At 44.1% G+C, this 26,882-nt stretch overlaps 1 protein-coding gene across 1 annotated transcript in view; it reads right to left on the bottom strand.

The window, feature by feature from the left end:
* Positions 1-26,578, bottom strand: part of LOC120056276 (homer protein homolog 3-like) — a 28,653-nt gene extending 2,075 nt beyond the window's left edge. The window contains exons 1-8 of the mRNA XM_039004523.1: positions 26,571-26,578; positions 25,224-25,380; positions 23,800-23,931; positions 23,525-23,632; positions 11,892-12,010; positions 7,256-7,412; positions 1,027-1,134; positions 592-672 (exon numbers count right to left, since the gene is read on the bottom strand). Of these exons, the coding sequence (XP_038860451.1) occupies positions 592-672; positions 1,027-1,134; positions 7,256-7,412; positions 11,892-12,010; positions 23,525-23,632; positions 23,800-23,931; positions 25,224-25,380; positions 26,571-26,578 (870 nt within the window). The remainder of the gene's footprint in view (positions 1-591; positions 673-1,026; positions 1,135-7,255; positions 7,413-11,891; positions 12,011-23,524; positions 23,633-23,799; positions 23,932-25,223; positions 25,381-26,570) is intronic.
* Between the last annotated feature and the right edge of the window lie 304 nt (positions 26,579-26,882).

The raw sequence follows: 26,882 nt of genomic DNA, 5'->3' as shown, positions 1-26,882 counted from the left end.
ATAATTGCAAAAGGGTTTTCTAATGATCAATTAGCCTTTTAAAATGATAAACTTGGATTAGCTAACACAACGTACCATTGGAACACAGGAGTGATAGTTGCTGATAATGGGACTCTGTACGCCTATTTAGATATTCCATAAAAAATCAGCCGTTTCCAGCTACAATAGTCATTTACAACATTAACAATGTCTACACTGTATTTCTGATCAATGTCATGTTATTTTAATGGACAAAAAATGTGCTTTTCAAAAACAAGGACATTTCTAAGTGACCCCAAACTTTTGAACGGTTGTGTAAATATTAGGACCAGCAATGTCGGAGTGGCATTGACGAAAATACAGTAGAATAGAATACAGTATGTACACATTATTAAAGTGACTAGTGTTCCATTATTAAACCAGTGATTCCATGTCTATGTACATAGGGCAGCAGCCTCTAAGGTGCAGGGTTGAGTAACCGGGTGGTAGCCGGCTAGTAATGGCTATTTAACAGTCTGATGGCCTTGAGATAGAAGCTGTTTTTCAGTCTTTTTCAGTCTCTTGATCATGCAAGGTTTTACCAAATGCGCCTTTTTCAGTGTGCAGGTCTACCTGTAATCGATGTATGGCCTCTTCTCTTTCCTGCTCCATCTCATGGTATTCTTCTTTCTTGTTCTGCAGAATGTGGATTTCCTGGAAAACAAACATGATCATTCACAAGTTAGCCCAAGGACCTTTGCCATCAGCAACACAAAACAAAGGAAGGTTACAGGTTCACATTGGCCTTTCTTCCATTTAAAGACCACAACTGATTTGATCTCAATTGCCATCTTTGTGATAAGACTATGTTCTCCATCTATAAAATGGTATAAAATCCCATTTAAAACATTTAAACCCAGCTAATTTCGGCCTTGGTCTGATCTAGACACGGCTCCCCCTACCCTCATCCATAACATGAGAATAACAGCCTTACGCTTGTTGCCGGAGGGCATATAAATGTACCTACAATACCTCCCGTTTCCCCTGTGTGTATCTTGCCCCCCTGACCTCATCTTTAGCCTTGAGCAGGGCCTCCAGTTCCTCCAGAGAACGAGTCAACTCGTCTTTGAGCATGTCACTAGGGCCGTGTCCGCCATGTGCCTCCAGATCAGCCACCTGCCAAAAGACGAGAGGTTTCAGTCACGACCAGGGGAAATGATCATAGACTTGAGACTGCAGCTCCTGTCAGATCTCTACAGGGAGCGGGAACGTTATTGTGACATGTGTGACAGGACCCCTGGGTCCAACTTTCTTGTTGACACTTTATCGATTGCACTCATGAATGGTACTATACTTGAGTCCAGAAAGGAATTATCCCTGGTCTTTACAGCTTGCCCCTGCCATTTTACAGTGTATTCCCAGTTGTGGTCATTCAAATCCTTCAGAATCTTTTCTCTTTAATAGGGTCGTTCCACCTCAAAAAGCACAAGAAAGAGGATTTCGACACCCACCATCTCAGATTGTTCTGAAACGGTTTCTGTTGTTGGAAACAGATAAGATTAGCATTACTGCAACATTATTTGGTTGAAATATAAGCTAATTGTATTGCACGCAAATTGGCCATTTTAATGTATAGGATTCATATAACATTCAATAAATATAGTATCTAACATCCGATTTGGACCTAACTTTTTTCTAACAATGAGTTAGACATGAGGAATCTAAAGGAATGGTCAAAATCTACTCACGGACCTCCCACACTCCACACCAATCCCACCCCAACAACAAGTTTATAGTATCAGTTCTCTGTGTCTGACAAGTAGTATGGAGCTGCGGCTCGCAGTATTGTTTCTTCATCCTATGTATTCTCAGTGAATTAGGTGATGTCCCCCCCCCCCCCGTTTAGAGAAATTTGTCATTGAAGTTGTTCGGTTTGTCCCATCCTACATCCTGATATTTACAGGTTATTGAGAACAATCCATGCTTTGGCTTTGTTTTACCACACTGCAGGTAAAGGAAAATACAAAACCCTTTCCCCCATCTATGGATAAAAATGTCCTTGGTTATACAGGAAAAGTGAGGAACCCTGCCATCTTTCAACCTGGATAATTCCCGCAGGATACACCCCTCCAACCCCCTTATCCCTCTTCAACCCAATTAAGTAACAGCAGTGCCCCCTAAAAATACTGTTCATAGACATGCAAAACTGCAGCATCTCTTGCTAACCAAACAATAAGTCATACACACTAAACATATACAACAGTACAAAGCCCCAAATGCAAAAACTGGCAAGCAACAAAGCTATAGTATAGAGTAGTTAAAGTAAATATCTCTCATTGGAAGTCAAAGGCATAATGCCTCCTGTAAGGATCAGATATTGTGGTCTCAATAATACACACAGCATACAACATCCCCCTGATCCCCCTTTACCATGGTCAAGGCTGCTGCCTTCATTGCGCAAGCCAAGGACCGAGACACCACCACTATCAGGTAACTGGGAATTGAAACCTCACTGCAGTGTTAACTCAGCCTGTAAAATAGGAGCTAAAGTAAAAAGAGACCTCTAAAAGGTCTCTGCCTCTTGGAGAGCCTTGAGAGAGGCTGGATTATTTTTAACTGTGTATGGCGGGGGTGGGGGGTGGGGGGAGATAGCTGCCAGCTCCCTCTGGTGATTTTTCATTTTTCTCCTAACTAGGGCATTGAAAGTAGGATATCGCTGTCCTACAAACCCCTCTCTCTTTCACCCCCAGGAGACGTGAACCATTTTCAGCCACCTGGTCGCCCAATTCAGATCAAGAAAGCGAGAGATCTTGGACCACTAGGCCTGGATGGCTTGCCTTTTTAGAGGACGATTAATGTAAAGACGGGGAGGATCGTAATCATCTGGGACTATTGATGTATATCCACAGTACAGTGAAACACTGCATGAAGTGGTAAAATAATTGTGGAGATCAATGTTCTCTGGCTAGACATTATAAGCTTGCACCACTCAAACCATTGAAGTGGTCGAATCCAAAGGTTGATGAATCCAAAGGATTTCATCAACAGGCTTGGAGCCAGCAAATTCCCTAGTGACTCAGTACTTAGCAGCCAGCGACCCTGAAAAGACCTTATATTGATGACATAGAACTGGAAAAAATTGACAAAGCTTTTACATTTAATGGACCCAGCTAGCAATGATGCATTGGAGAATGTCTCATCATCCACTTCTCTAGTCGTCACAGAATATCCATTAAGAACAGTATTATATGATTTCTCAAATATATCTCAGGGGTGAGAGGTAAAATGGGAATCCATGTGTACTCTAAGCCACAGATGGATGAGATTCTCTGCATTCAGACTAATAATGCCTTCGAGAAGGGGTTTACAAACTGGGGTGGTCCACGAAAAAAAATGTAAATAAAAATATTCAGTCCTATTATTTTTTGCTAAATTAGATATTGGTTTTATTATAGCCTACCTGTAGAACATGAGTTGGGTAATATTATCTATATTTCTGTTTCTCCTATCCTCCGCCACTGACAATCATATTTTTTCGATGCAGTGATTTAATTTAGGATCAGGTTTTGCCTGCTGTTCAATTGATGGATGCTGTGCTGGTCTGTTGTTGTTGTAAAACCATGTGGGGTTCTTATGAGGACAACAACATCGAATGTTGGCTTCAACTTTTCATACATAGCGTTACAGTACAATAGGAATCTCATTTTTGGTCACTTGTTTGTTTTAAAAACACGATACAATGACCCAACATCTACAATGGCGAAGGTGAGATTACTGCTACCGCCACATAGACTTTATCAATGGGGCGGCAGGTAGCCTAGTGGTTAGAGTGTTGGACTAGTAACCGAGAGGTTACAAGATCGAATCCCCGAGCCGACAAGGTAAAAATCTGTCGTTTTGCCCCTGAACAAGGCAGTTAACCCACTGTTCCTAGGCTGTCATTGAAAATAAGAACTTGTTCTTAACTGACTTTCCTGGTTAAATAAAGATAAAATAAATAGACTTTATTAATGAGCTTGCTTCAGCAACATCAACCAGTATTCAAATCACCATTCATACATCCAATCTATGTCCACATTATTCTGACATATTTTAGAATGTAATAAATCATTTGAATGCCAATGCATAATGTCATTAGAAAGGTATATAAAATGCATTATTCTTAAAATGGTAATGCATACTTTTTGAGGAGATTTCTTTGTAGTTGTATTATGCCAATAACAATATATATAATTGAGGTCTTTGAATATTACAATGAATTGCTTGAAAAAGTCCTTGAACTTGACATACCAATGTCTGTATGAAGCCTGTATTATTTACTACTCATTATAGGAATATTATAGCCTATAGGTCTACACATGAAAATATGTGAAAATATATATATATATTACAAAAAAAACGTATTTACTATTTGGGGGTTCTTGATAAGAAAAAGTTTGAGTTGGTTAATTGAATTGGGCAGGACTGAGTTTGGGAAACCCTGCTTTAGAGCTCGTGTCAAACTTCAATGCGGTCTGTCGGTGGTTCAACCTCCGTCTACATTTGAAATGACTAAAATGAAATCGGAACTATGTTGGATCTAGATTTATACAATCTCTTCACTCTTTCCATGTTGCTATCAATCACAGAAATTAAAGCTGGATAGTCAGGGAGCATAGAAAATTCCCAAAACTATGGATAGAGGAAAGTTTACTAATTTGGACGGCAAGGAAATAAACTCAGCAAAAAAACAAACGTCCCTTTTTCAGGCCCTTTTCTTTCAAAGATAATTCGTAAAAATCCAAATAACTTCACAGATCTTCATTGTAAAGGGTTTAAACACTGTTTCCCATGCTTGTTCAATGAACCATAAACAATTAATGAACATGCACCTGTGGAACGGTCGTTAAGACACTAACAGCTTAAAAACGGTAGGCAAATAAGGTCACAGTTATGAAAACTTAGGACACTAAAGAGGCCTTTCTACTGACAGGGTCCCTGCTCATCTGCGTGAACGTGCCTTAGGTATGCTGCAAGGAGGTATGAGGACTGCAGATGTGGCCAGGGAAATAAATTGCAACGTCCGTACTGTGAGACGCCTAAGACAGGGAGACAGGACGTACAGCTGATCGTCCTCGCAGTGGCAGACCACGTGTAACAACACTTGCACAGGATCGGTACATCCGAACATCACACCTGCGGGACAGGTACAGGTTGGCAACAACAAGTGCTCGAGTTACACCAGGAACTCGCAATATCCCTCCTTCAGTGCTCAGACTGTCCGCAATAGGCTGAGAGAAGCTGGACTGAGGGCTTGTAGGCCTGTTGTAAGGCAGGTCCTCACCAGACATCACCGGCAACAACATCGCCTATGGGCACAAACCCACCGTCACTGGACCAGACAGGACTGGCAAAAAGTGCTCTTCACTGACGAGTCGCGGTTTTGTCTCATACAAATATTTACACATGTTAAGTTTGCTGAAAATAAACGCAGTTGACAGTGAGAGGACGTTTCTTTTTTTGCTGAGTTTATAACACAAATTTCAGTGCACTACTCCAGACCTCAGTGAAGACCAAATGTGGACCGCAGGCAAAATTAGTTTGACACCCCTGCCTTAGAAACATACGTGGGATAGTGAGAACATGCAAAGAGCATGTTTAACATACTGCAAGGGGTGCCCCGTAATCCAAACCAACCAACACACCTTGATTAAAGCTTCAGTGAAAAGGCCTCTTAAGGCCAGTGTTGTCAAAAGATGATAAAGTGAGCTACCAACAGACGTGTCCTTTCCCTTTTCGCCAAAGACTTTCATAAAACGAAAACCCATTGTCTGAAAAACGATGACCCAATCAAAACTTACATGACCTCCCCGGCAGAGAAAGGGCATGTCGGAGACGTTCAAACGCTGTCATTATCAGCGGCGGTGACTCATCACCTGTTCATGTTTGAATAAGGGTTTGCTGCTACACTGGCCCCACTGCCTTCTGTCTCAACTCTGTATGCAGCATTTTACAGCACCAGCGTTGATAATTAGATGTGACCTTAACTATCAAAATGTGACCTCAAGGTCACAGCATGGAGATATTTATGGTGTGAGCGAACGTGAGGTATTAAGCACATGAAAATAACTTAATCTTCATCATGGTCATGTATTTAATTGTACTTTACATTCTACAACCGGAAATGTAACATATCTTTACATTCGACCAATGTATTTTTCACAAATCTGTTTTCTTGAACGGTTACATGCACTTGCATAATTACATTGAACTTTAACCCATGATTCCACTGAGATTAGGTCCACTCAGCATTTGTGGGAACGGATATGGGTAAATCCATTTGAATTTAATCACTTTTTGACAACCCCACTTTCGATTTGAACGAAATCTCCCATACATATTTGCCCATTGTTTCTTTTCATATTTGATATGTTGTAGTTTAGACCCTATTTTACTTATTTTATCTGAGGTTTTTGTGTTTTGCCTGCCATCAGACACAACATGATCTTGAATACAGGGTGGGTGTCATGTTTTGACTGACAAATGGTACCACAAAGATGGTTGGAGGTCCAGACATCAGAATGTTCAATGTTGATTTGAATGGGAATATCTGGGAATATAGATAGATTACACATGACCATTTAAATTGACATTCAACAGTGGGTGGCCATTGTGGTAGCAATTTCGATCAAATGTACATTTAAATGGCGTACCAGATAAATTGCAGTGGTCTGAAGGGATAGGTCCATTCTATGCATCCTATTTCTATGATTGAAATGCACCCATCATGTATTCAAGAGCATGTTGTGTCTCAACCGATGGCGGGCACAACACAAAAAACACAAATTATGTAAAATAGGGTCTAAGCTACAACATATTTTAATATGAATTTATGAAGTTTATGCGGTTTTAGATAATTGATGTTAAAAGGTTTTTAAAAAAAGACATAATATAGATTTTTTTTTTAATCAAGAAACTTTAAAATAGTTTGACCACCATGTTTAGAAGCTTTTAAATTATATCAAACTCAACCGTTTATCTTTTCCAGTGATGAACACATGATATGGTGGGTTATGCAAAATGGGTCAACTTTGAGCACCTTGATCTCCTTAATGTTTTGGCATTCAGGTCCAAAAAGTAACTTTCTGACCACTTCTTCCCTGGGCAAACGTGTATGGAACGTTTTGTTTGAATCAAAAGGGATGCTGTCAAAAAGTGATTGAATTCAAATGGATTTACCCATCTGACATGGCGTCCATAGTTCTAGATCAAAGAAAGTCAAGCGATCTGGTGGATCTTTCATCGTGACAACACTCACCTGGTCTCGTAGCCTCTCGGTCTCCTCCTGGTAGGCAACTAGCTGCTTCTTCCACTGCTCCACGTTATTGTTAGCTTCATGTAGCGCCGCCACCAGCTTGGAGTTGCTGTCCTGCAGGGTGAAGAGCTCTGCCTCCAGGTTCATCTCGCAGATAGACCTGGAGGACATCGTCCGAGACCTCAGACAAACATCCTCTGACCTCTCAGGAATGGAACAGATTTGAGGGGACATTCACTACATGGTGGAGAAGGGCTTAATGATAACGCTCGGTAACCAAGAGTGTCCGTACTTTACCAACTCTTGGGTAAAATGTGTGAAATTGCTCCATTAAATATGTTCCTGCTCCATGATCATGTGCCCTTAGATGCCATGTAATTTTACCATTAGAAAGCTAGAGATTATCCAATCGTTAGAACTCACCATAGCAACCATAAGAGTTGCCTTGTGTAGTGATAATGTACAACAGTGTAATGGGCAACAGGGACAAAAGCAGAGTGAGTAGAATGGGCGACTGAATAACAGGGTAATATGCAACCTTCTCTCTCTCTTTGTGTGAGTCAGCACATTAGCTTTGCCACACTCCCCCTTGCTCTTGTCTGGACCATGTGTTCCATAAACAGCTCTATTCAATGGGGAAAGCGTGATCAAAACAGGCCATCTGTAACGGCAGTCTAGCTCTTCCTCCTCCTCGGACGAGGAGAGGAGAGAAGGATCGGAGGACCAATGTGCAGCGTGGTAATTTTCCATGAATTTAATTAACACAAAGACAAGATACTGACAAACTAATACAAAACAACAAACGACCGTGAAGCTACAAACAAAAGTGCAATGCACAAGCTACTAACGTTAGACATAGACACTATACAAAATAACAAACGAACTAACCGTCACAGTCCTATCTGGTGCAGAACACAAACACAGAGACAGGAAACAACCACCCACAATCCCCAACACAAAACAAGCCACCTATATATGATTCTCAATCAGGGACAACGATTGACAGCTGTCTCTGATTGAGAACCATATCAGGCTGAACACAGAAACAGACGAACATAGAATTCCCACCCAGCTCACGTCCTGACCAACACTAAACAAGCAAAACACATAAGACCTCTGGTCAGGACGTTACAGTACCCCCCCCCTGAGGTGCGGACTCCGAACGCACCCCTAAAACTCAAGGGGAGGGTCTGAGCTGCCCTACAGGTCTGGGTGGGCATCTGTCCGCGGTGGCGGCTCCGGCGGTGGACGAGGACACCACTCCACCACTGTCTTTGTCCCCCTCCTTAGCGTCCTTTGAGTGACCCACGACCTTGGCCTAAGAATCCTCCCCAAGGCCCCCACATGATTTAGGAGGTAGCTCAGGACAGAGAGGTAGCTCAGGACAGAGAGGTAGCTCAGGACAGAGAGGTAGCTCAGGACAGAGGGGCAACTCAGGACAGAGGGGCAACTCAGGACAGAGGGGCAGCTCCGGACTGAATGGCAGCTCCGGACTGAATGGCAGCTCCGGACTGAGTGGCAGCTCCGGACTGAATGGCAGCTCCGGACTGTAGGGCAGCTCATGACTGTAGGGCAGCTCATGACTGTAGGGCAGCTCATGACTGTAGGGCAGCTCATGACTGTAGGGCAGCTCACGACTGTAGGGCAGCTCACGACTGTAGGGCAGCTCACGACTGTAGGGCAGCTCACGACTGTAGGGCAGCTCACGACTGTAGGGCCGCTCACGACTGGAAGGCCGCTCACGACTGGAAGGCCGCTCACGACTGGAAGGCCGCTCACGACTGGAAGGCCGCTCACGACTGGAAGGCCGCTCACGACTGGAAGGCCGCTCACGACTGGAAGGCCGCTCACGACTGGAAGGCAGCTCACGACTGGAGTGCAGCTCACGACTGGAGTGCAGCTCACGACTGGAGTGCAGCTCATGACTGGAGTGCAGGCGGCTCTGGCAGCTCTGGTGGCTGGCGGCTCTGGCAGCTCCTGACTGGCTGGCGGCTCTGGCAGCTCCTGACTGGCTGGCGGCTCTGGCAGCTCCTGACTGGCTGGCGGCTCTGGCAGCTCCTGACTGGCTGGCGGCTCTGGCAGCTCCTGACTGGCTGGCGGCTCTGGCAGCTCCTGACTGGCTGGCGGCTCTGGCAGCTCCTGACTGGCTGGCGGCTCTGGCAGCTCCTGACTGGCTGGCGGCTCTGGCAGCTCCTGACTGGCTGGCGGCTCTGGCAGCTCCTGACTGGCTGGCGGCTCTGGCAGCTCCTGACTGACGGACGGCTCTAGCGGCTCCTGACTGACGGACGGCTCTAGCGGCTCGGGACAGACGGGCGGCTCTAATGGCTCGGGACAGACGGGCGGCTCTAATGGCTCGTGGCAGACGGATGGCTCAGATGGCTCGTGGCAGACGGATGGCTCAGATGGCGCTGGGCAGACGGATGGCTCAGACGGCGCTGGGCAGACGGATGGCTCAGACGGCGCTGGGCAGACGGATGGCTCAGACGGCGCTGGGCAGACGGATGGCTCAGACGGCGCTGGGCAGACGGATGGCTCAGACGGCGCTGGGCAGACGGATGGCTCAGACGGCGCTGGGCAGACGGATGGCTCAGACGGCGCTGGGCAGACGGATGGCTCAGACGGCGCTGGGCAGACAGATGGCTCAGACGGCGCTGGGCAGACAGATGGCTCAGACGGCGCTGGGCAGACAGATGGCTCAGACGGCGCTGGGCAGACGGATGGCTCAGATGGTGCTGGGCAGACGAGCAGCTCAGACGGTGCTGGACCGACGAGCAGTGCAGGCGGCGTTGAGCAGACGAGCAGTGCAGGAGGCGTTGGGCAGACGGCCGACTCTGACCTGCTGAGGCGCACAGTAGGCCTGGTGCGTGGTGCCGGAACTGGTGGTACCGGACTGGAGACACGCACCTCAAGGCTAGTGCGGGGAACAGGAACAGGGCACACTGGACTCTCGAGGCGCACTATAGGCCTGGTGCGTGGTACCGGAACTGGAGGTACCGGGCTGAGGGCACGCACCTCAGGGCGAGTGCGGGGAGAAGGAACAGTGCGTACAGGGCTCTGGAGACGCACAGGAGGCTTGGTGCGTGGTGCCGGAACTGGAGGCACTGGGCTGGAGACACGCACCATAGGGAGAGTGCGTGGAGGAGGAACAGGCCTCTGGAGACGCACTGGAAGCCTGGTGCGTGGTGTAGGCACTGGTGGTACTGGGCTGGGGCCACGCACCATAAGGCGAGTGCGGGGTGCTGGAACTGGAGGTACTGGGCTGGGGCGGGAAGGTGGCACCGGATATACCGGACCGTGCAGGCGTACTGGCTCCCTTGAGCACCGAGCCTGCCCAACCTTACCTGGTTGAATGCTCCCCGTAGCCCGTCCAGTGCGGGGAGGTGGAATAACCCGCACTGGGCTGTGTTGGCGAACCGGGGACACCATGCTTAAGGTTGGTGCCATGTACACCGGCCCGAGGAGACGTACTGGAGGCCAGATATGTAGAGCCGGCTTCATGGCACTTGGCTCAATGCTCAATCTAGCCCGGACAGTACGGGGAGGTGGAATAACCCGCACCGGGCTATGCACACGTACAGGAGACACCGTGCGCTCTTCCGCATAACACGGTGTCTGCCCGTACTCCCGCGCTCCACGGTAAGCATGGGAAGTGGGCGCAGGTTTCCTACCTACCTTCGCCACACTACCCTTTAGCCCCCCCCCAAGAAATTTTTGGGGTTTCTTCACGGGCTTCCAGCCACGCTTCCGTGCTGCCTCCTCATACCACCGCTCCTGGGCTTTAGCTGCCTCCATCTCTTCCCGAGAGCGGCGATATTCTCCAATGTGAGCCCAGTGTCCTTTACCCTCCAGAATTTCCTCCCATGTCCAGGATTCCTGTGTAGTGGGCCGCTGCTGCTCGTACTCACGCTGCTTGGTCCAAGTTTGGTGGGTGGTTCTGTAACGGCAGTCTAGCTCTTCCTCCTCCTCGGACGAGGAGAGGAGAGAAGGATCGGAGGACCAATGTGCAGCGTGGTAATTTTCCATGAATTTAATTAACACAAAGACAAGATACTGACAAACTAATACAAAACAACAAACGACCGTGAAGCTACAAACAAAAGTGCAATGCACAAGCTACTAACGTTAGACATAGACACTATACAAAATAACAAACGAACTAACCGTCACAGTCCTATCTGGTGCAGAACACAAACACAGAGACAGGAAACAACCACCCACAATCCCCAACACAAAACAAGCCACCTATATATGATTCTCAATCAGGGACAACGATTGACAGCTGTCTCTGATTGAGAACCATATCAGGCTGAACACAGAAACAGACGAACTAGACACACAACATAGAATTCCCACCCAGCTCACGTCCTGACCAACACTAAACAAGCAAAACACATAAGAACTCTGGTCAGGACGTTACACCATCATAACTAAAGCAACGACTGGAAAATCCTCTTTACCAACGCTCTGTTTTCGTGTGTGAACCTTTGAGATCCAGACCAATTATCTTACCTTCTAAAATGGAACAGTCGGGTTTGAGACCAAGAACATTTCCACAAAACATTCGGTGTACTTTCAGACAATGAAGCAAACCCTGGCTTGAGTGAAAAGTTGAGGACAATAGTGTGTATAAGTGGGTTACCCTTCAGAAAGCATCTTTTTAATGCGCTCCTTCTCAGAAGACAGTGTGATGTCTGCGCTTTGGCTCCGGAACATCTTGTCCTCGGGACCGTTCACACACATCACCGGCGGCGACTGGAGCTCATCACTGAGGTCCTAACACACAACATCAAAAATACACTTTAAACCAATACCAAAGTCCTGGGGGGTACAGTGTCTGCTGGTTCTCTTTCAGTCGGTCAACTATGTACAACACATCTATGGAGAGTTTCCACGTGCTAGCACCCTTTACTGAAAAACATTGGAATCACGCCTGACAAGGCCAATAAACACCGTGCCTCACCGGAAGCTCCGCGTTCCACAGGTGATAAACCCAAGGCACGGATTCATTCCTTCAATTCTTCCTCTCTTCACCACGAGATGAGCAGAACAATTTTACGCACTCTTTAAAATAAGCATGGGAACGGAAAATCTATCAGGCTTTGCTCCAACTTAACTATTCCACTTAAGGAGGGCATGCTCATCCTTCTGGATGTTGTGTGTTAAAGCTTTGTAACTGGTTTAGTGAGTTTCGTACTGATTCTGTTAGTTATTCTTCTGCCTGTTTAGCCTACGAACTACGATGATACGACCAAACTACGACAACGTTTTGTTGTCTGGTATGTCTCGGCGCGGTGCATGCTCCGACTGCCCCCACTCGGGTCAGCTTGTGTGCGAGAAGAAGGGACGGTGTCAGTAACAGTGGCTTGCCCACGGCTGACACTGTTCCCCTAGTCCATGGTGCATGCAGGTTCCCTTGGCAAACGTGGAATTCTTATGGCTTCCTCTCACCTCAGCTGGGTCTGAGTTACGGGACCCGGGGATGAATTGGGGCTTTGGTCGTATCAAATGTCTTGTCTGCCTGGGTTGAGACTTGCGAAAGCTGCCCTAGCTAAATCCGGTTGCTGTGTGCTCTGTTACCAGCTAAGGGAGGCGACTTGAAGGAACAGGGCGGCCGGGACGGTGGGCACTCCCTGCCACCTGTGTCTGCCATAGTCAGACACAGTTTACCTCTCGATCTAGACTTGGTTATTCTAAATGGACCACGCTGCGATCAGAGAGATTCCCGACACCGAAGGAAGATACCACACATTTTCTTTGGTTAGCTCTGTGCTGGCAGTGGGCTTGGCAAGTGCTAGACCACGGGGGTAATGCAAGATACAAGACTGAGAAGAAGTCGCATGGCTGATGTAGGCTTGCATACAGTACTATGACAACAGTTTGGCCATTGCTGGAGCTCCTGTACCCATAAAAGGGTGGGCTTCAGGCGGGGCTATACAGTATCACGGCGCTCTCTGTCCACAAGTGGGCACCCCTCCCCATTGGTGGCTTATTACTGGGATTCATTGCTGATTCCTCCCTGTAGCTCACCAGTTCCTATGAGGTGCTAAGTGATACAGGTTATGGACTCGGTAGGCGATTGGCAGTCATGTTATTATCCCACATTACTGAGCTGTCGGTCTCCTGCTCAACACGTTTAGTTCCTGGGAATTAGATTCAAATTGGAATTGCCCTGTCTGTTATCACATATGGGGTCCGTTTTTCAGCGCTCTATCTCTTTTCAAGCTGGGATACAAGGTGCAGTGTCACCGGTAGCTATGACTGGTGGGCCTGATAACCTCCACGATCATTTTGTTTTCTGAGTCTATTTTTAATGTGTGCAGCCCCCACGCACATAGCGCGATGATAGGGGAGGTGGCACGGGCTGGGGTCCCCCCTTTCCCCCCTCCCCAGATGTTCACTGTGACAACGACCAATCAGGGTTCGTCACTGGTAGGCTAAGCCCCGCAACCCAGAGTGGACTGGGCTTCAGGCAAACATCGGCACTTGCTGTTTGGGGTAAGTTTCTCAAAAACAAGTGAAATCACAAAAAAAGGTGTCTGGTACCTTCTATAACATACCATTTACAAAAATTGAGATTCGGTTGTAAAAAGAAAACTTCTCCTTTAACTCTCATTAGGTTATTACCTAACGTTTTCATAGGAATGTTTCAGTGATGTGCAAGGACTGTGTCTAAGAGACCATTCCCTTAAAGGCCCAGTGCAGTCCAAAACGGGATTTCCCTGTGTTTTATATACATGTCCACACTATGAGGTTGAAATAATACTGAAATTGTGAAAATGATAATGCCCATTTAGTGTAACAGCAGTTTGAAAAGACTGCCTGAAATGTTTGCCTGTTTTGGTGGGATGGAGTTTGGCCTGCCTGGCGAGGCCACCATTATTCTACAATGTAGAAAATAGTACAAATAAAGAAAAACCCTTGAATGAGTACGTGTATCCAAACTTTTAACTGGTACTGTATATATATATATATTCACACTATGAAGTTCAAAATAATGTGAAATTGTGCAAAGTATGATACTGCCCTTTTAGTGTAAGAGCTGTTTCAAAAGACTGCCTGAAATTTCAGCCTGTTTTGGTGGGATGGAGTTTCGGCCTGCCTTGTGACATCACGGTTCCAAACCGCTCTGCCAATAACAAGTCGTTTTCAGTTTCTCTCCTCACTCTTAGACACTTCAACCAAAATTCTTGCTTGAGAAATTGCCCTTTGCTAAGAAGCTATGTTTGTTTCTTTTTTACCATTTGAATTGAAAATAATCACAGTAAAGTACTTAATTGTTACCCAGAAATGATTTGACAGAGATTTTAAAAAACGCTGCATTGGACCTTTAATGTCAAACAGAACTTACCCAGAATGTGGTTGCCATGTTCTCAGAAAATTCAATATTAAATGTGATAGACATGTTTCAGGGAACGTTGCAAGAATATTAATGTGCCTTGTTTTCTGAGGGTTAGGAGAATATTCTATCAACGTCACACCTAAACATACACAGAACATGGCTCCCATGTTCTCTGAATATAAGATACAGTATTAATGTTCTAGACACATTTCATGGAAACATTGTGTCCAATAACATTTAAAAGATCAGGTGTTCTGTCATGATCCGCTAGAGGTTTTTTGTCTAGTTCCAAGCTAGACAAAAAAGCTTTCCTAAAGACGTTTTTAGGACTTTGCCTGAGGTTCCCAAATAAACGCCCCCCCCCCCCCCCCCCCCCCCCCCCTTGTTACTGTTGCCAAGACAAACAAGGCCCTGATTGGTGAACCACTAATCTATGTATTGTCCTTGATCACTATGATAAAAAATATATATATTCTTCAGTGTACTTTTAACAGAGCTGAGATTTACTTCAAAGTGTAGCAAATCAGGTGAAATCAGTAAATAGCTAGGTTTCTATCCAATTAGTAACAGATTTCCATGCAAATATTCAAAAAATGACAAAGAAAACATTTGCATTTTTCCACCAGTGGTGCGTTTCCACCAAACTGACTTGTTGCAGATATAAAGAAGTGTGTGATGACGTAGTGCACATAAAAAGGTACTTTTTCGCTTTAGTTTTCACCTACTGAATAAAAATCTAAAGTCCAAAGTATTTCCATCACATTTTCAACTCTACTGATGATTTTGTCACAAAAACTGTTGAGTTAATGGTAAATGTGCCCACTCTGGTCTTGGCACGTGCGCTCTAGCCAACAGCTTGCTTATACAAGATTAGCTAAGATTAGCCTATTAAGATTAGCCTGATAAGATTAGCCTATTATGGATAAGAGCAAGATTATTTTTATTTGTCAAACTTCAGCCAAGCATCGATGATCATGTCACCAGAATAAGACCCTCGATATTTATTGGAAAGCAGCATCAAGCTCATAACTGTGTATTTTCACCACCCTGTGAAGTTCAACATAACTTATTTCATCTGCAGCCTAATAAACTGCATGCTTTCCTGAATCGTAGTGGGAGGACCACACAACACAACAACCAGGACTCCAAGTTTAGAATATGATGGTTTAATTAATGTCGAACGAACAAATTGTCTGTCGACAATTATGAAATTGTACTGACATTTTCTGTTTCCATCAGCCCGGTCATGACTTTTTTCATGCGGCAGTTAATTCATCCACATGAAATGGTTGATGGAAGCCTGCTTACAGACATGGTGGCGTAGCTGGATGATCAGAATCTTTTTTTTATTTTTTTTTATTTAACCTTTATTTAACCAGGTAGGCTAGTTGAGAACAAGTTCTCATTTGCAACTGCGACCTGGCCAAGATAAAGCAAAGCAGTTCGACACATACAACAATACAGAGTTACACATGGAATAAACAAACATACAATCAATAATATAGTAGAAAAATCTATAAACAGCATGTGCAAATGAGGTAGGATAAGAGAGGTAAGGCAATAAATAGGCCATAGTGGCGAAGTAATTACAATATAGCAATTAAACACTGGAATGGTAGGGTGTGCAGAAGATGAGTGTACAAGTAGAGATACTGGGGTGCAAAGGAATGCCGCGAACCAAGAGGTTGTGGGGACATGTTGAAAAATGATGACTGTATACATGCACAATGTAATAATGAATGTCAAATATGTAAGTTGAAAGCACAGTGTGGGTGCCCCTAACCTTGCCAACAGACAAATAGCGTTCAATGGTGTCACGCCCTGACCTTACAGCCTTTTTATTCCTCTATTGGGTTAGGTTGGGGTGTGATTTGGGTGGGAATTCTAGATTTTCTATTTCTTTGTTGGCCGGGTATGGTTCCCAATCAGAGGCAGCTGTCTATCGTTGTCTCTGATTGGGGATCATACTTAGGCAGCCTTTTTTCCACCTTTAGTTTGTGGGATCTTGTTTGTGTGTAGTTGCTTTCTGCACTGCATGTAGCTTTACATTCGTTTTTGTATTTTGTTGGTTTTTCGGTGTCATTTAAATAAAATAAAAATGTACGCTGCACCTTGGTCCAATCCATCTCTAAACAAACGTGACAAATGGATAAGTGGTTCACTAATCAGGGCCTTGATGGGCTGGGCATCAGTAACAAGGGGTGCTGTGTAATGAAACATTTTTATTTAAAAAATGTAGAACATTTCGTTGGGACCATCTTAAGGGACGTCCCCGGAAATAGCCAGGAACTAGACAAAAACCTCCAGGGGATCATCACAGAATGTCCTATGTTTTTTAAACGTTCTTGGACACAGGAATGTCATTGCAACATTCCAATGAATCGTGTCTAGAACACACACACACACTATATATATATGTATATTATATATATAGTACAAGTCAAAGGTGTGGACACACCTACTCATTCAAGAGCTTTTTTACTATTTTTTTTACTATTTTCTACATTGTAGAATAATAGTGAAGACATCAAAACTATGAAATAACACAATAATAGAGTAACCAAAAAAGTGTTAAACAAATCAAAATATATTTTTGACTTTAGATTCTTCAAAGTAGCCACCCTTTGCCTTGATGGTAGCTTTGCCCACTCTTGGCATTCTCTCAACAAGCTTCACCTAGAATGCTTTTTCTGCGGTCCAACTCATCCTAAACAATTTCAATTGGGTTGAGGTCGGGTGATTGTGGAGGCCAGGTCATCTGATGCAGCACTCCACCACTCTCCTTCTTGGTCAAATAGCCCTTACACAGCCTGGAGGTGTGTTGGGTCATTGTCCTATTGAAAAACAAATCATAGTCCCACTAAGCCCAAACCAAATGGGATGGCATATCGCTGCAGAATGCTGTGGTAGCCACGCTGGTTAAGTGTGCCTTGAATTCTAAATAAATCACAGTGTCACCAGCAAAGCATCCCCACATCTCCTCCTCCATGCTTCACGGTGGGAACCACACATGCGTATCTCATCCGTTCACCTACTCTGCGTCTCACAAAGACACGGCGGTTGGAACCAAAAATCTCAAATTTGAACTCATCAGACCAAAGGACAGATTTCCAACAGGTCTAATGTCTCTCTTCTTCTTATTGGTGTCCTTTAGTAGTGGTTTCTTTGCAGCAATTCGACCATGAAGGCCTGATTCACGCAGTCTCCTCTGAACAGTCGATGTTGAGATGTGTCTGTTACTTGAACCCTGTGAAGCATTTATTTAGGCTGCAATTTCTGAGGCTTGTAACTCTAATGAACGTATCCTCTGCAGCAGAGGTAACTCTGGGTCTTCCTTTCCTGTGGCGGTCCTCATGAGAGCCAGCTTCATCATAGCGCTTGATGGTTTTTGCGACTATACTTGAAGAAACTTTCTAAGTTCTTGACATTTTCCGAATTGACTGACCTTCATGTCTTAAAGTAATGATGGACTGTCGTTTCTCTTTGCTTATTTGAGCTGTTCTTGCCATAATATGGACTTTGTCTTTTACCAAATAGGGCTATCTTCTGTATACCACCCCTACCTTGTCACAACACAACTGATTGGCTCAAACACATGAAGAATGAAAGAAATTCTACAAATTAACAAGGCACACCTGTTAATTGAAATGCATTCCAAGTGACTACCTCATGAAGCTGGTTGAGAGAATGCCAAGAGTTTTCAAAGCTGTCATCAAGGCAAAGGGTGGTTACTACATGATTCCACGTGTTATTTCATAGTTTTGAAAACGCTTGAATGAGTAGGTGTGTCCAAACTTTTGACTGGACTCAGCAAAACTCAGCAAAAAAAGAAACCTCCTCTCACTGTCAAATGGGTTTATTTTCAGCAAACTTAACATGTGTAAATATGAACATAACAAGATTCAACAACTGAGACATAAACTGAACAAGTTCCACAGAAATTGAATATTGTGTCCATGAACAAAGGGGGGGTCAAAATCAAAAGTAACAGTCAGTATCTGGTGTGGCCACCAGCTGCATTAAGTACTGCAGTGCATCTCCTCCTCATTTCCTCCTCATTCTCCTCAGTTCTTTCTGTGAGATGTTACCCAAGTCTTCCACCAAGGCACTTCCAAGTTCCCGGACATTTCTGGGGGGAATGGCCCAAGCCCTCACCCTCCGATCCAACAGGTCCCAGACGTGCTCAATGGGATTGAGATCCGGGCTCTTCGCTGGCCATGGCAGAACACGGCCATGGCAGAACACGGACATTCCTGTCTTACAGGAAATCACACACAGAACGAGCAGTATGGCTGGTGGCATTGTCTGGAGGGTCATGTCAGGATGAGCCTGCGGGAAGGATACCACATGAGGGAGGAGAATGTCTTCCCTGTAAAGCACAGCGTGGAGATTGCCTGCAATGACAACAAGCTCAGTCCGATGATGCTGTGACACTCCGCCCCAGACCAAGTCGATCCCGCTCCAGAGTACAGGCCTCGGTGTAACTCTCATTCCTTCGATGATAAACACGAATCCGACCATCACCCCTGGTGAGACAAAACTGCGACTCGTCAGTGAAGAGCACTTTTTCCCAGTCCTGTCTGTTCCAGCGACGTTGGGTTTGTGGCCACCCATTGTTGCCGGTGATGTCTGGTGAGGACCTGCCTTACAACAGGCCTACAAGCCATCAGTCCAGTCTCTCTCAGCCTATTGCGGACAGTCTGAGCACTGATGGAGGGATTGTGCGTTCCTGGTGTAACTCGGGCAGTTGTTGTTGCCATCCTGTACCTGTCGCGCAGGTGTGATGTTCGGATGTACCGATCCTGTGCAGGTGTTGTTACATGTGGTCTGCCACTGCGAGGACGATCAGCTGTCCGTCCTGTCTCCCTGTAGCGCTGTCTTAGGCGTGTCACAGTACGGACATTGCAATTTATTGCCCTGGCCACATTTGCAGTCCTCATGCCTCCTCGCAGCATGCCTAAGGCACGTTCACGCAGATCTGTTAAGTTTTTTGGATTTTTAGGAATTATCTTTGAAAGACAGGGTCCTGAAATAGGGACGTTTCATTTTTTGCTGAGTTTATTAGCTGTCAGAGTTAATCAGTTAATTCAAGTTAACTTTTTGTAATTTTAGGGCACAATTCATTTTTTCCACAAATAATCAAATTTTTGGAAAACATTCAAAATACATAGAGCTAAAAACAACAATGCGTTGTCAAAACAAGTTTACATTGAGGTTAAAGATAGTGTGCTTCAGTAATTTGCCAGATTTTGCTTACTGTTATTTTAGACAAAATCAAGACATCAATATTCTTATGCTTTTTGTATAAGGACTATTAAATTACAGCTCAATTTCAGCAAATTCGGAATTTGAGCAAATCCTGCGATTAACTTGATTTAATGTTCTAATAATTTAACAGTCCTACTTATACTGAACAAAAATATAAATGCAACATGTAAAGTATTAGTCCCATGATTCATGAGCTGAAATTAAAGATCCCAGAAAGTTCCATACAAACAAAAAGCTTAAATTCTCTCCAAAAAAATGTCATCCCTGTTTGTGAGTATTTCTCCTTTGCCAAGATAATCCATCCATCTGACTGGTGTGGCATATCAAGAAACTAATTAAAACAGATGCACCTTGTGCTGGGGACAATAAAAGGCCTCTAAAATGTGACGTTTTGTCACACAACACAATGCCACAGATGTCTCAAGTTTTGAGGGAGCGTGCAATTGGCATGCTGTTGGCATGCTGACTGCATGAATGTCCACTAGAGCAGTTGCCAGAGAATTGAATGTTCCTTTCTCTAGCATAACAACATTGTTTTAGATAATTTGGCAGCACGTCAACTGCAGAACACGTGTAACTACGCCAGCCCAGGAACACCACATCCGTCTTCTTCACCTGTGGGATTGTCTGAGACCAGCCACCCGGACAGCTGATGAAACAGGAGTATTTCTGTCTATAATAAAACCCTTTTGTGGGGAAAAATGTATTCTGATTGACTGGGCCTGGCTCCCCAGTGGGTGAGCCTTGCACCCAAGTGGGTGGGCCTGTGCCCAGTCATGTAAAATCCATAGATTAGGGCCTAATGAACTTATTTCAATTGACTGATTTTCTTATATGAACTGTAACTCAGTAAAATCATTGCATGTTGCGTTTATATTTTTGTTCAGTATATATTCTGATAACATGGCAACCATGTTCTGTGTAGGTTTGGTGTGATGTTGATGGAATATTCTCCTAACCCTCAGAAAACTGGACACAAATGTTTTTGCAACATCTCATGAGATGTGTCTAGAACATTAATATTGTATATTATGAGAACATGGTAGCCATGTTCTGTTTGACATCAAGGGAATGCTCTCCTAACTCTAAAACATGCTAAATAGATTCTCAGGAGGTTTTTTGCTAACATTTTTTCAAACATCACAGGAACATTACGGGTAACATTACAAAAACATTCTCTCTTCCTACAATTGTTAGCTGGGTTAAAAGGATATCAACTTCAGCAGCAAGAACAGTTTGAGGAGTGACTATTATCCTGTAATGTTCATCAAACTCTGAGCAACTCAACCTCGCGAAGATAAAGACACAAGATTTTCTGTTTGATTTACTTTCTTGTCATAGCACAATGGTACCCCAACTGGCCCTGCTTAGACGTGAATGGTGAAGGTTGGAAATCAAACACACATGAGACCTACCTGTGAGAACTGGAGAAAAGTCGTCCGATAGCAAGAGAATAAAGAACACAGCAATATCAATTCAACATACTGTATATCAGGGCATCTCATACTGTATATCAGGGGTTCCCATGAAGGTACTGCAGGGGGTCCGCAGCCAGATCTCAAAAGATACAAAAATACAGTACCTTCAAAAAGTATTCATACCCTTTGACTTATTCAGCATTTTCTTGTGTTACACCCTGAATTCAAAATGGAATCATGTAGTACCCAAAAAAGTGTTAAACAAATCAAAATATATTTTAGATTCTTCAAAGTAGCCACCCTTTGCCTTGATTACATATTTGCACACTCTTAGCATTCTCTCAACTAGTTTCATGAGGTAGTTACCTGGAATGCATTTCAATGAACAGGTGTACCTTGTTAAAAGTTCATTTGTGGAATTTCTTTCCTTCTTAATGTGTTTGAGCCAATCAGTTGTGACAAGGTAGGGATGGTATACAGAAGATAGCCCTATTTGGTAAAAGACCAAGTCCATATTATGGCAAGAACAGCTCAAACTGCTGTGTATTTGTGAGACGCAGAGTATGTGAACGGATGACCCCCGCATGTGTGGTTTCCACCATGAAGCATGGAGGCGGTGTGATGGTGCTTTGCTGGTGACACTGTCTGTGATTTATTTAGAATTCAAGGCACACTTAACCAGCATGGCTACCACAGCATTCTGCAGCGATACGCCATCCCATCTGGTTTGCGCTTAGAGCGACTATCATTTGTTTTCAACAGGACAATGACCCAACACACGTACAGACTGTGTAAGGGCTATTTGACCAAGAAGGAGAGTGACGGAGTGCTGCATCAGATGACCTGGCTTCCACAATCACCCGACCTCAACCCAATTGAGATGGTTTAGGATGAGTTGGACCACAGAGTGAAGAAAAAGCAGCCAACAAGGGCTCAGCATATGTGGGAACTCCTTCAAGAATGTTGGATAAGCATTCCTCATGAAACTGGTTGAGAGAATGCCAAGTGTGTAAAGCTGTCATCAAGGCAAAGGGTGGCTACTTTGATGAATATAAAATATATTTTGATTTGTTTAAAAATATATTTGGATCACATTTTTTGGTTACTACATGATTCCATGTGTGTTATTTCATGGTGTTCATGTCTTCACTATTATTCCACAATGTAGAAAATAGTAAAAATAAAGAAAAATTCTGGAATGATGTATATGTATATATATATATATATATATATATATATATATATATATATATATATATATATATATATATATATATTTTAAATGAATATTGCTAACAACAAATTGAATGAATTTTGGCCAATGGATCCATGGAATAAGTTTAGAGTGTGTAAATACAACACAATGTAATATTATTAATCACAGTACTCCACACCAATTATACATTTCTCAACTCAATATTTATTTTACTCCCCCCAAAATGTTAAATTTTTAGATAAATGCACTGTAATTTAAAGCTGGAATCCTATATGGTAAAACTGACACAGCCGTTTTTCGATATTACAACAACAAAGAATATAGCATGCTTCACGACGCTCCTCAGCTCTGCAACAAAAAACAATAACGGTGGTGAGGCAGCCGGTGGAGCAGCCAGTGGCGCTGTTTCCCCCTACTGCGGATTCCATCTTTAAGCTTTAAAAATGTAAAGTTCTCTCTGAAACATGCAAACATTTGTAGAATTGCAGGATATTAGCTTTAAAGCTGCTAAATGTTCTCTCCGATGCCAAGAGGCGGGCCTTTAAAAGTCTCCTTCCCGAGACTTGGTTCGTCCGGCCATGCACTGCTGAAGTCATAGTAAAACTCCTTGTATGTCATTTTATATCTGACTCAAGTTGTGTTCTGATTACGAAAGGGTCCCCTGATGAATTTGCTACCACAAAAGGGGTCCCAGGCCCTGCTGTATAGTACACATTTTGTTAACCATAACCAAAATAGCTTATTGATCAAGGCAATTAAATCCTTTCAGAGGCTTCTGCGGTGAGCAGACATAACCAGCCAGGCAGAGCACTGGGCTGCATGGGATAATTTTACCATCGCCCTAGATTTCCTCTCACTTTCCTCAGAGACAAATGACCCAGCTCATCCTTCTTACGCCTTCCTTCCCATCCCTTCTCTTTCGCAACCTGCAGGAGATAGCAATACCTCGATGTGTACCGCAGGAGTTCCACAGACACTCAAAAGTTCCTCCTCATTGGCTTTTCTCTTAAAAGCATTCTGTCTGAGCTCACCTGTGGGGCAGCAATGCTGAGGGCTGTGTTGGCCAGCTCCATCTTATCCTGGGACTTTTCGCGTGCAAGACGGGCAGCCTCTTTCACCTCCTTAAACCGCTCAGAAAACTGAGGACGGACAAGAGCGAAATGCATTTAGTTTGACATTGCAGTAAGCGTTGGATAATGTACCTAAAATGATCATCGTACAAGATAAATGAGTTGTCCATAATTCAACAACTGCGTTATTTTGGGACGCCAGACCCTTATGTAGAGTGAAGTTAGAAGATCTTCACCTGATGCAGCTGCTGCTCTGTAGCGAAGCCCAGGCCGTAGACCGTGTTGGCCCTGCTGTCCGCCCATTGGCCAAACTTCTGCGAGGTCCTGGTGAACGTCATGCTGGGTGTAATGGTGCAGTTGATAATGGCCTGGGGATAGAGGGAGGAGGACATCATTGCTTACTGCAGTAGTAGTTCCTCACCTCACCTGATGAACATCAAACGCTATCATGCACAACACATTGTTGTTCATGTGTGTGCCAAAGTGAGGACTTGTTCTCTCGGACTTTGAATAAAGAGAAGTGAAACATCTGGGATCATAACGGAAGCATCCGTTTGCCTTTTCATAATATCCAAATGGATCGTTTCAAATCCATTGTACAAACAGATGGTTATACACATCTTCTCTGTAAACAGTTATCTCCTTTGGAAATGTCTTTTGAGCTTATTCTGATAACATGACATGCCCATCTTTTAGATTGGACTGTGGGTGCATGGCAATCAATGGCTTGCATTATTTTCAGGACGTAACAAACGGCATTTATTTGACAGGCCGACCTTATCAACAGATTAACGAACATTGCGTCAGGCAGTGCGGAGAGGTGGCTACAGCCCCTCCATATGGTTTCACATCACATGAGAAAACACATTAAACCCATTTATAAACTTCTGCATCAGCTGCAGAATTACTATAATATGACTGACTTAAAACCCCAGAATCAGAGGGCAAGGGAAGCTTTTTAAAGAAACGATTACAAGAGTCAGGGGCAACATGTTTCACATGACATGGTACAAAAGATTACCACGTTGCCAGACAACAGATGGGTGGAATTAGGTTGCTGACCACAGGGTCTGCTGGGAGTGGGGAATGTGGGTCAGACCAGAGGTGTTAAGAGGAGATCAGATAAATCACAGGGCAGCATTGGGGAATCTAAATTCAAAACTTGTGAGGAATCCTTGCCTTGATCTTGTGAGCGCTGTTTGGTGACATTGAGTTTCTGTTGACATTGCAGTTCTTATTGACTGAACAATGGCTAAATTGTTTTTAAATTAATAAAAGCCTACAACCACTGATTTTATGTTTAGCATCGTGAACAACCAAGGTCTTTGGAGATGGAAGGATAAATAAGAGTACAGGCAAAAGAGTGAACACAATCTTAAACAGGCCAATGCTGATCTGCTACACATACCAGACCCATCTTTATCTACTCTCTTTGTCAAACTGTAAATTGCTTTTTTGGCTAGAAGCAAACGATTGTAAACTGAAAGCACCTCTGGAGACCATATTTTCAACCATCCCACAATGTCCTAAGAACATCTCTCGAAAAGGATGTTTCCCTAAATCAGAGCTTTCGACAAGACCACACGTTCACATACTCTAACTGTGCTCTGCATTCATGTTCCAGAGTCACTGTACAGCACAGCACAGCTGCCTGGCTCACCTTGGTACCGCCAACGCTGATGATGCGGTACACATTCCGGTTGCCGTCGTAGAAGAAGGAGACGGTGACGGCATGCTTGCTGGCGGGGATCCAGTTCCTCTTGGTGTTCGGGTCGATCTGGAACACATGGGCCCTGGCGCTGAAGATCGGTTGCTCCCTGAGGCAAGAAGGGGACATGGAGCTAAGCATGTGAAGACAAATTGTGGCCAATAATTTTATTTTCCTTAACATGTCCCAGCAAATTAGAGTATGTGAAGACTAATGAAAAGACAGCTTGACCAAGGCTCACACATTTTTCAAAATATTTATTTTCTTCTCAGTTGAATTTTGAGACAACTCATGTTGACAACCCTCATATTCTAATCAAGACCTACTGTTCATTTTCTGATGAATAAGACATGTCTGCAATTTCTTTGTGCTTTCGCAGAGGAAAAACAACCTCCTATTCCTCCCATAATGAAGCATAGCTCCCAAACTTGACTGGCTGCCATAATGCTACAGATGTTGGCATCACCTTTGGCAGCTCTCTATGTCCTATCCTCATTTCCCAGTGGTTGTGGTTGGCACAAGACCATTGACTAAAAAGCTCAGAACCTTTGCACAAGTCCCCTCCCAACCCCTGCTCCTGCCAGTGTGACCATGCTAGGTATCCTAGAAACGAGGTAAATATTTCAAAGCAACAATGCAACTGTTGTTCGAGTTTGGTTTGGCAACTGCGGCACGGAAAATGTAAACCAAACCAAATCTGAATGACAGCAGTGGAAAGATCGTACACAGAGGGGGAGTTAAAGTCCAGTTACTGTGCAATGCAATTAGACAAAGTGGAGAGGCTGCGCCTCATCTACACCCTCGGAAGACAACTAATCTCTGCAAGAGTAGCCTAAGTATCTTTTCTTTCAATAAGTTGTTGTTGTTGGTATAGTCTGGCTTGGGCAATTCTAGTTAACTGTTGTCCCTCTACCAAGTAGCCTACTAAATCATTGCTGTTTGAACTGCTGAATGCTCAGTACTTGTGGCTGTGAAGGGTTGAAACATTGACTTGAACTGGTTTCAGGTCAATTTGAGAAGTAGCTTTGTGATAATTGGTGGGTGTGTCTTTTGGAGGGGGTATCTTCATCTCTGCTAGGTAATCATCAATCAGTGCTGAGCGGTGTGTCTCAGCCTGTTGTCCTTCAGTCCCCACACTTTTTAAACTTGATGGAGACAAAGATTACCTCAGAGAACACTGCTACTTCGTCATCTGACTATGTGTTCTCTCATAGTCCAAGAGCATCTGGTCGTGGCTGTGGTGGCAAAGGGATACTCATTTCTCCTAAGTGGAGATTTTTTATTTCCCCCCTCTCTCACCTGTCCATCTCCTCATTTGAATTCCATGCTGCCACTGTCACTTGTCCACTCAAGCTGTTGTTATCTATCACTGACAGGAGGGGTATACTACAAAGCAGAATCAATAAATTAGCCAGCGAACTTCCATAAAATATTTTAAACTAGATTTATTGAGAAAGATAAGCTTGAAATGGGCATGGTCCAATTGACTCAACACCAAAAACACATACGTTTAGACTTCTTAATGAACCAGAAAATCAATAGTTATTTCGGGTTGTTTATCAAAGTTATCTGGTTAACTCGTTGAATCTTCTTTGTACAGTCGTGGCCAAA

Source organism: Salvelinus namaycush, chromosome 11 (genome assembly GCF_016432855.1).
Source record: "Salvelinus namaycush isolate Seneca chromosome 11, SaNama_1.0, whole genome shotgun sequence".
NCBI classification, from domain to species: domain Eukaryota; kingdom Metazoa; phylum Chordata; class Actinopteri; order Salmoniformes; family Salmonidae; genus Salvelinus; species Salvelinus namaycush.
This window is presented reverse-complemented; position numbering and strand designations above follow the sequence as displayed.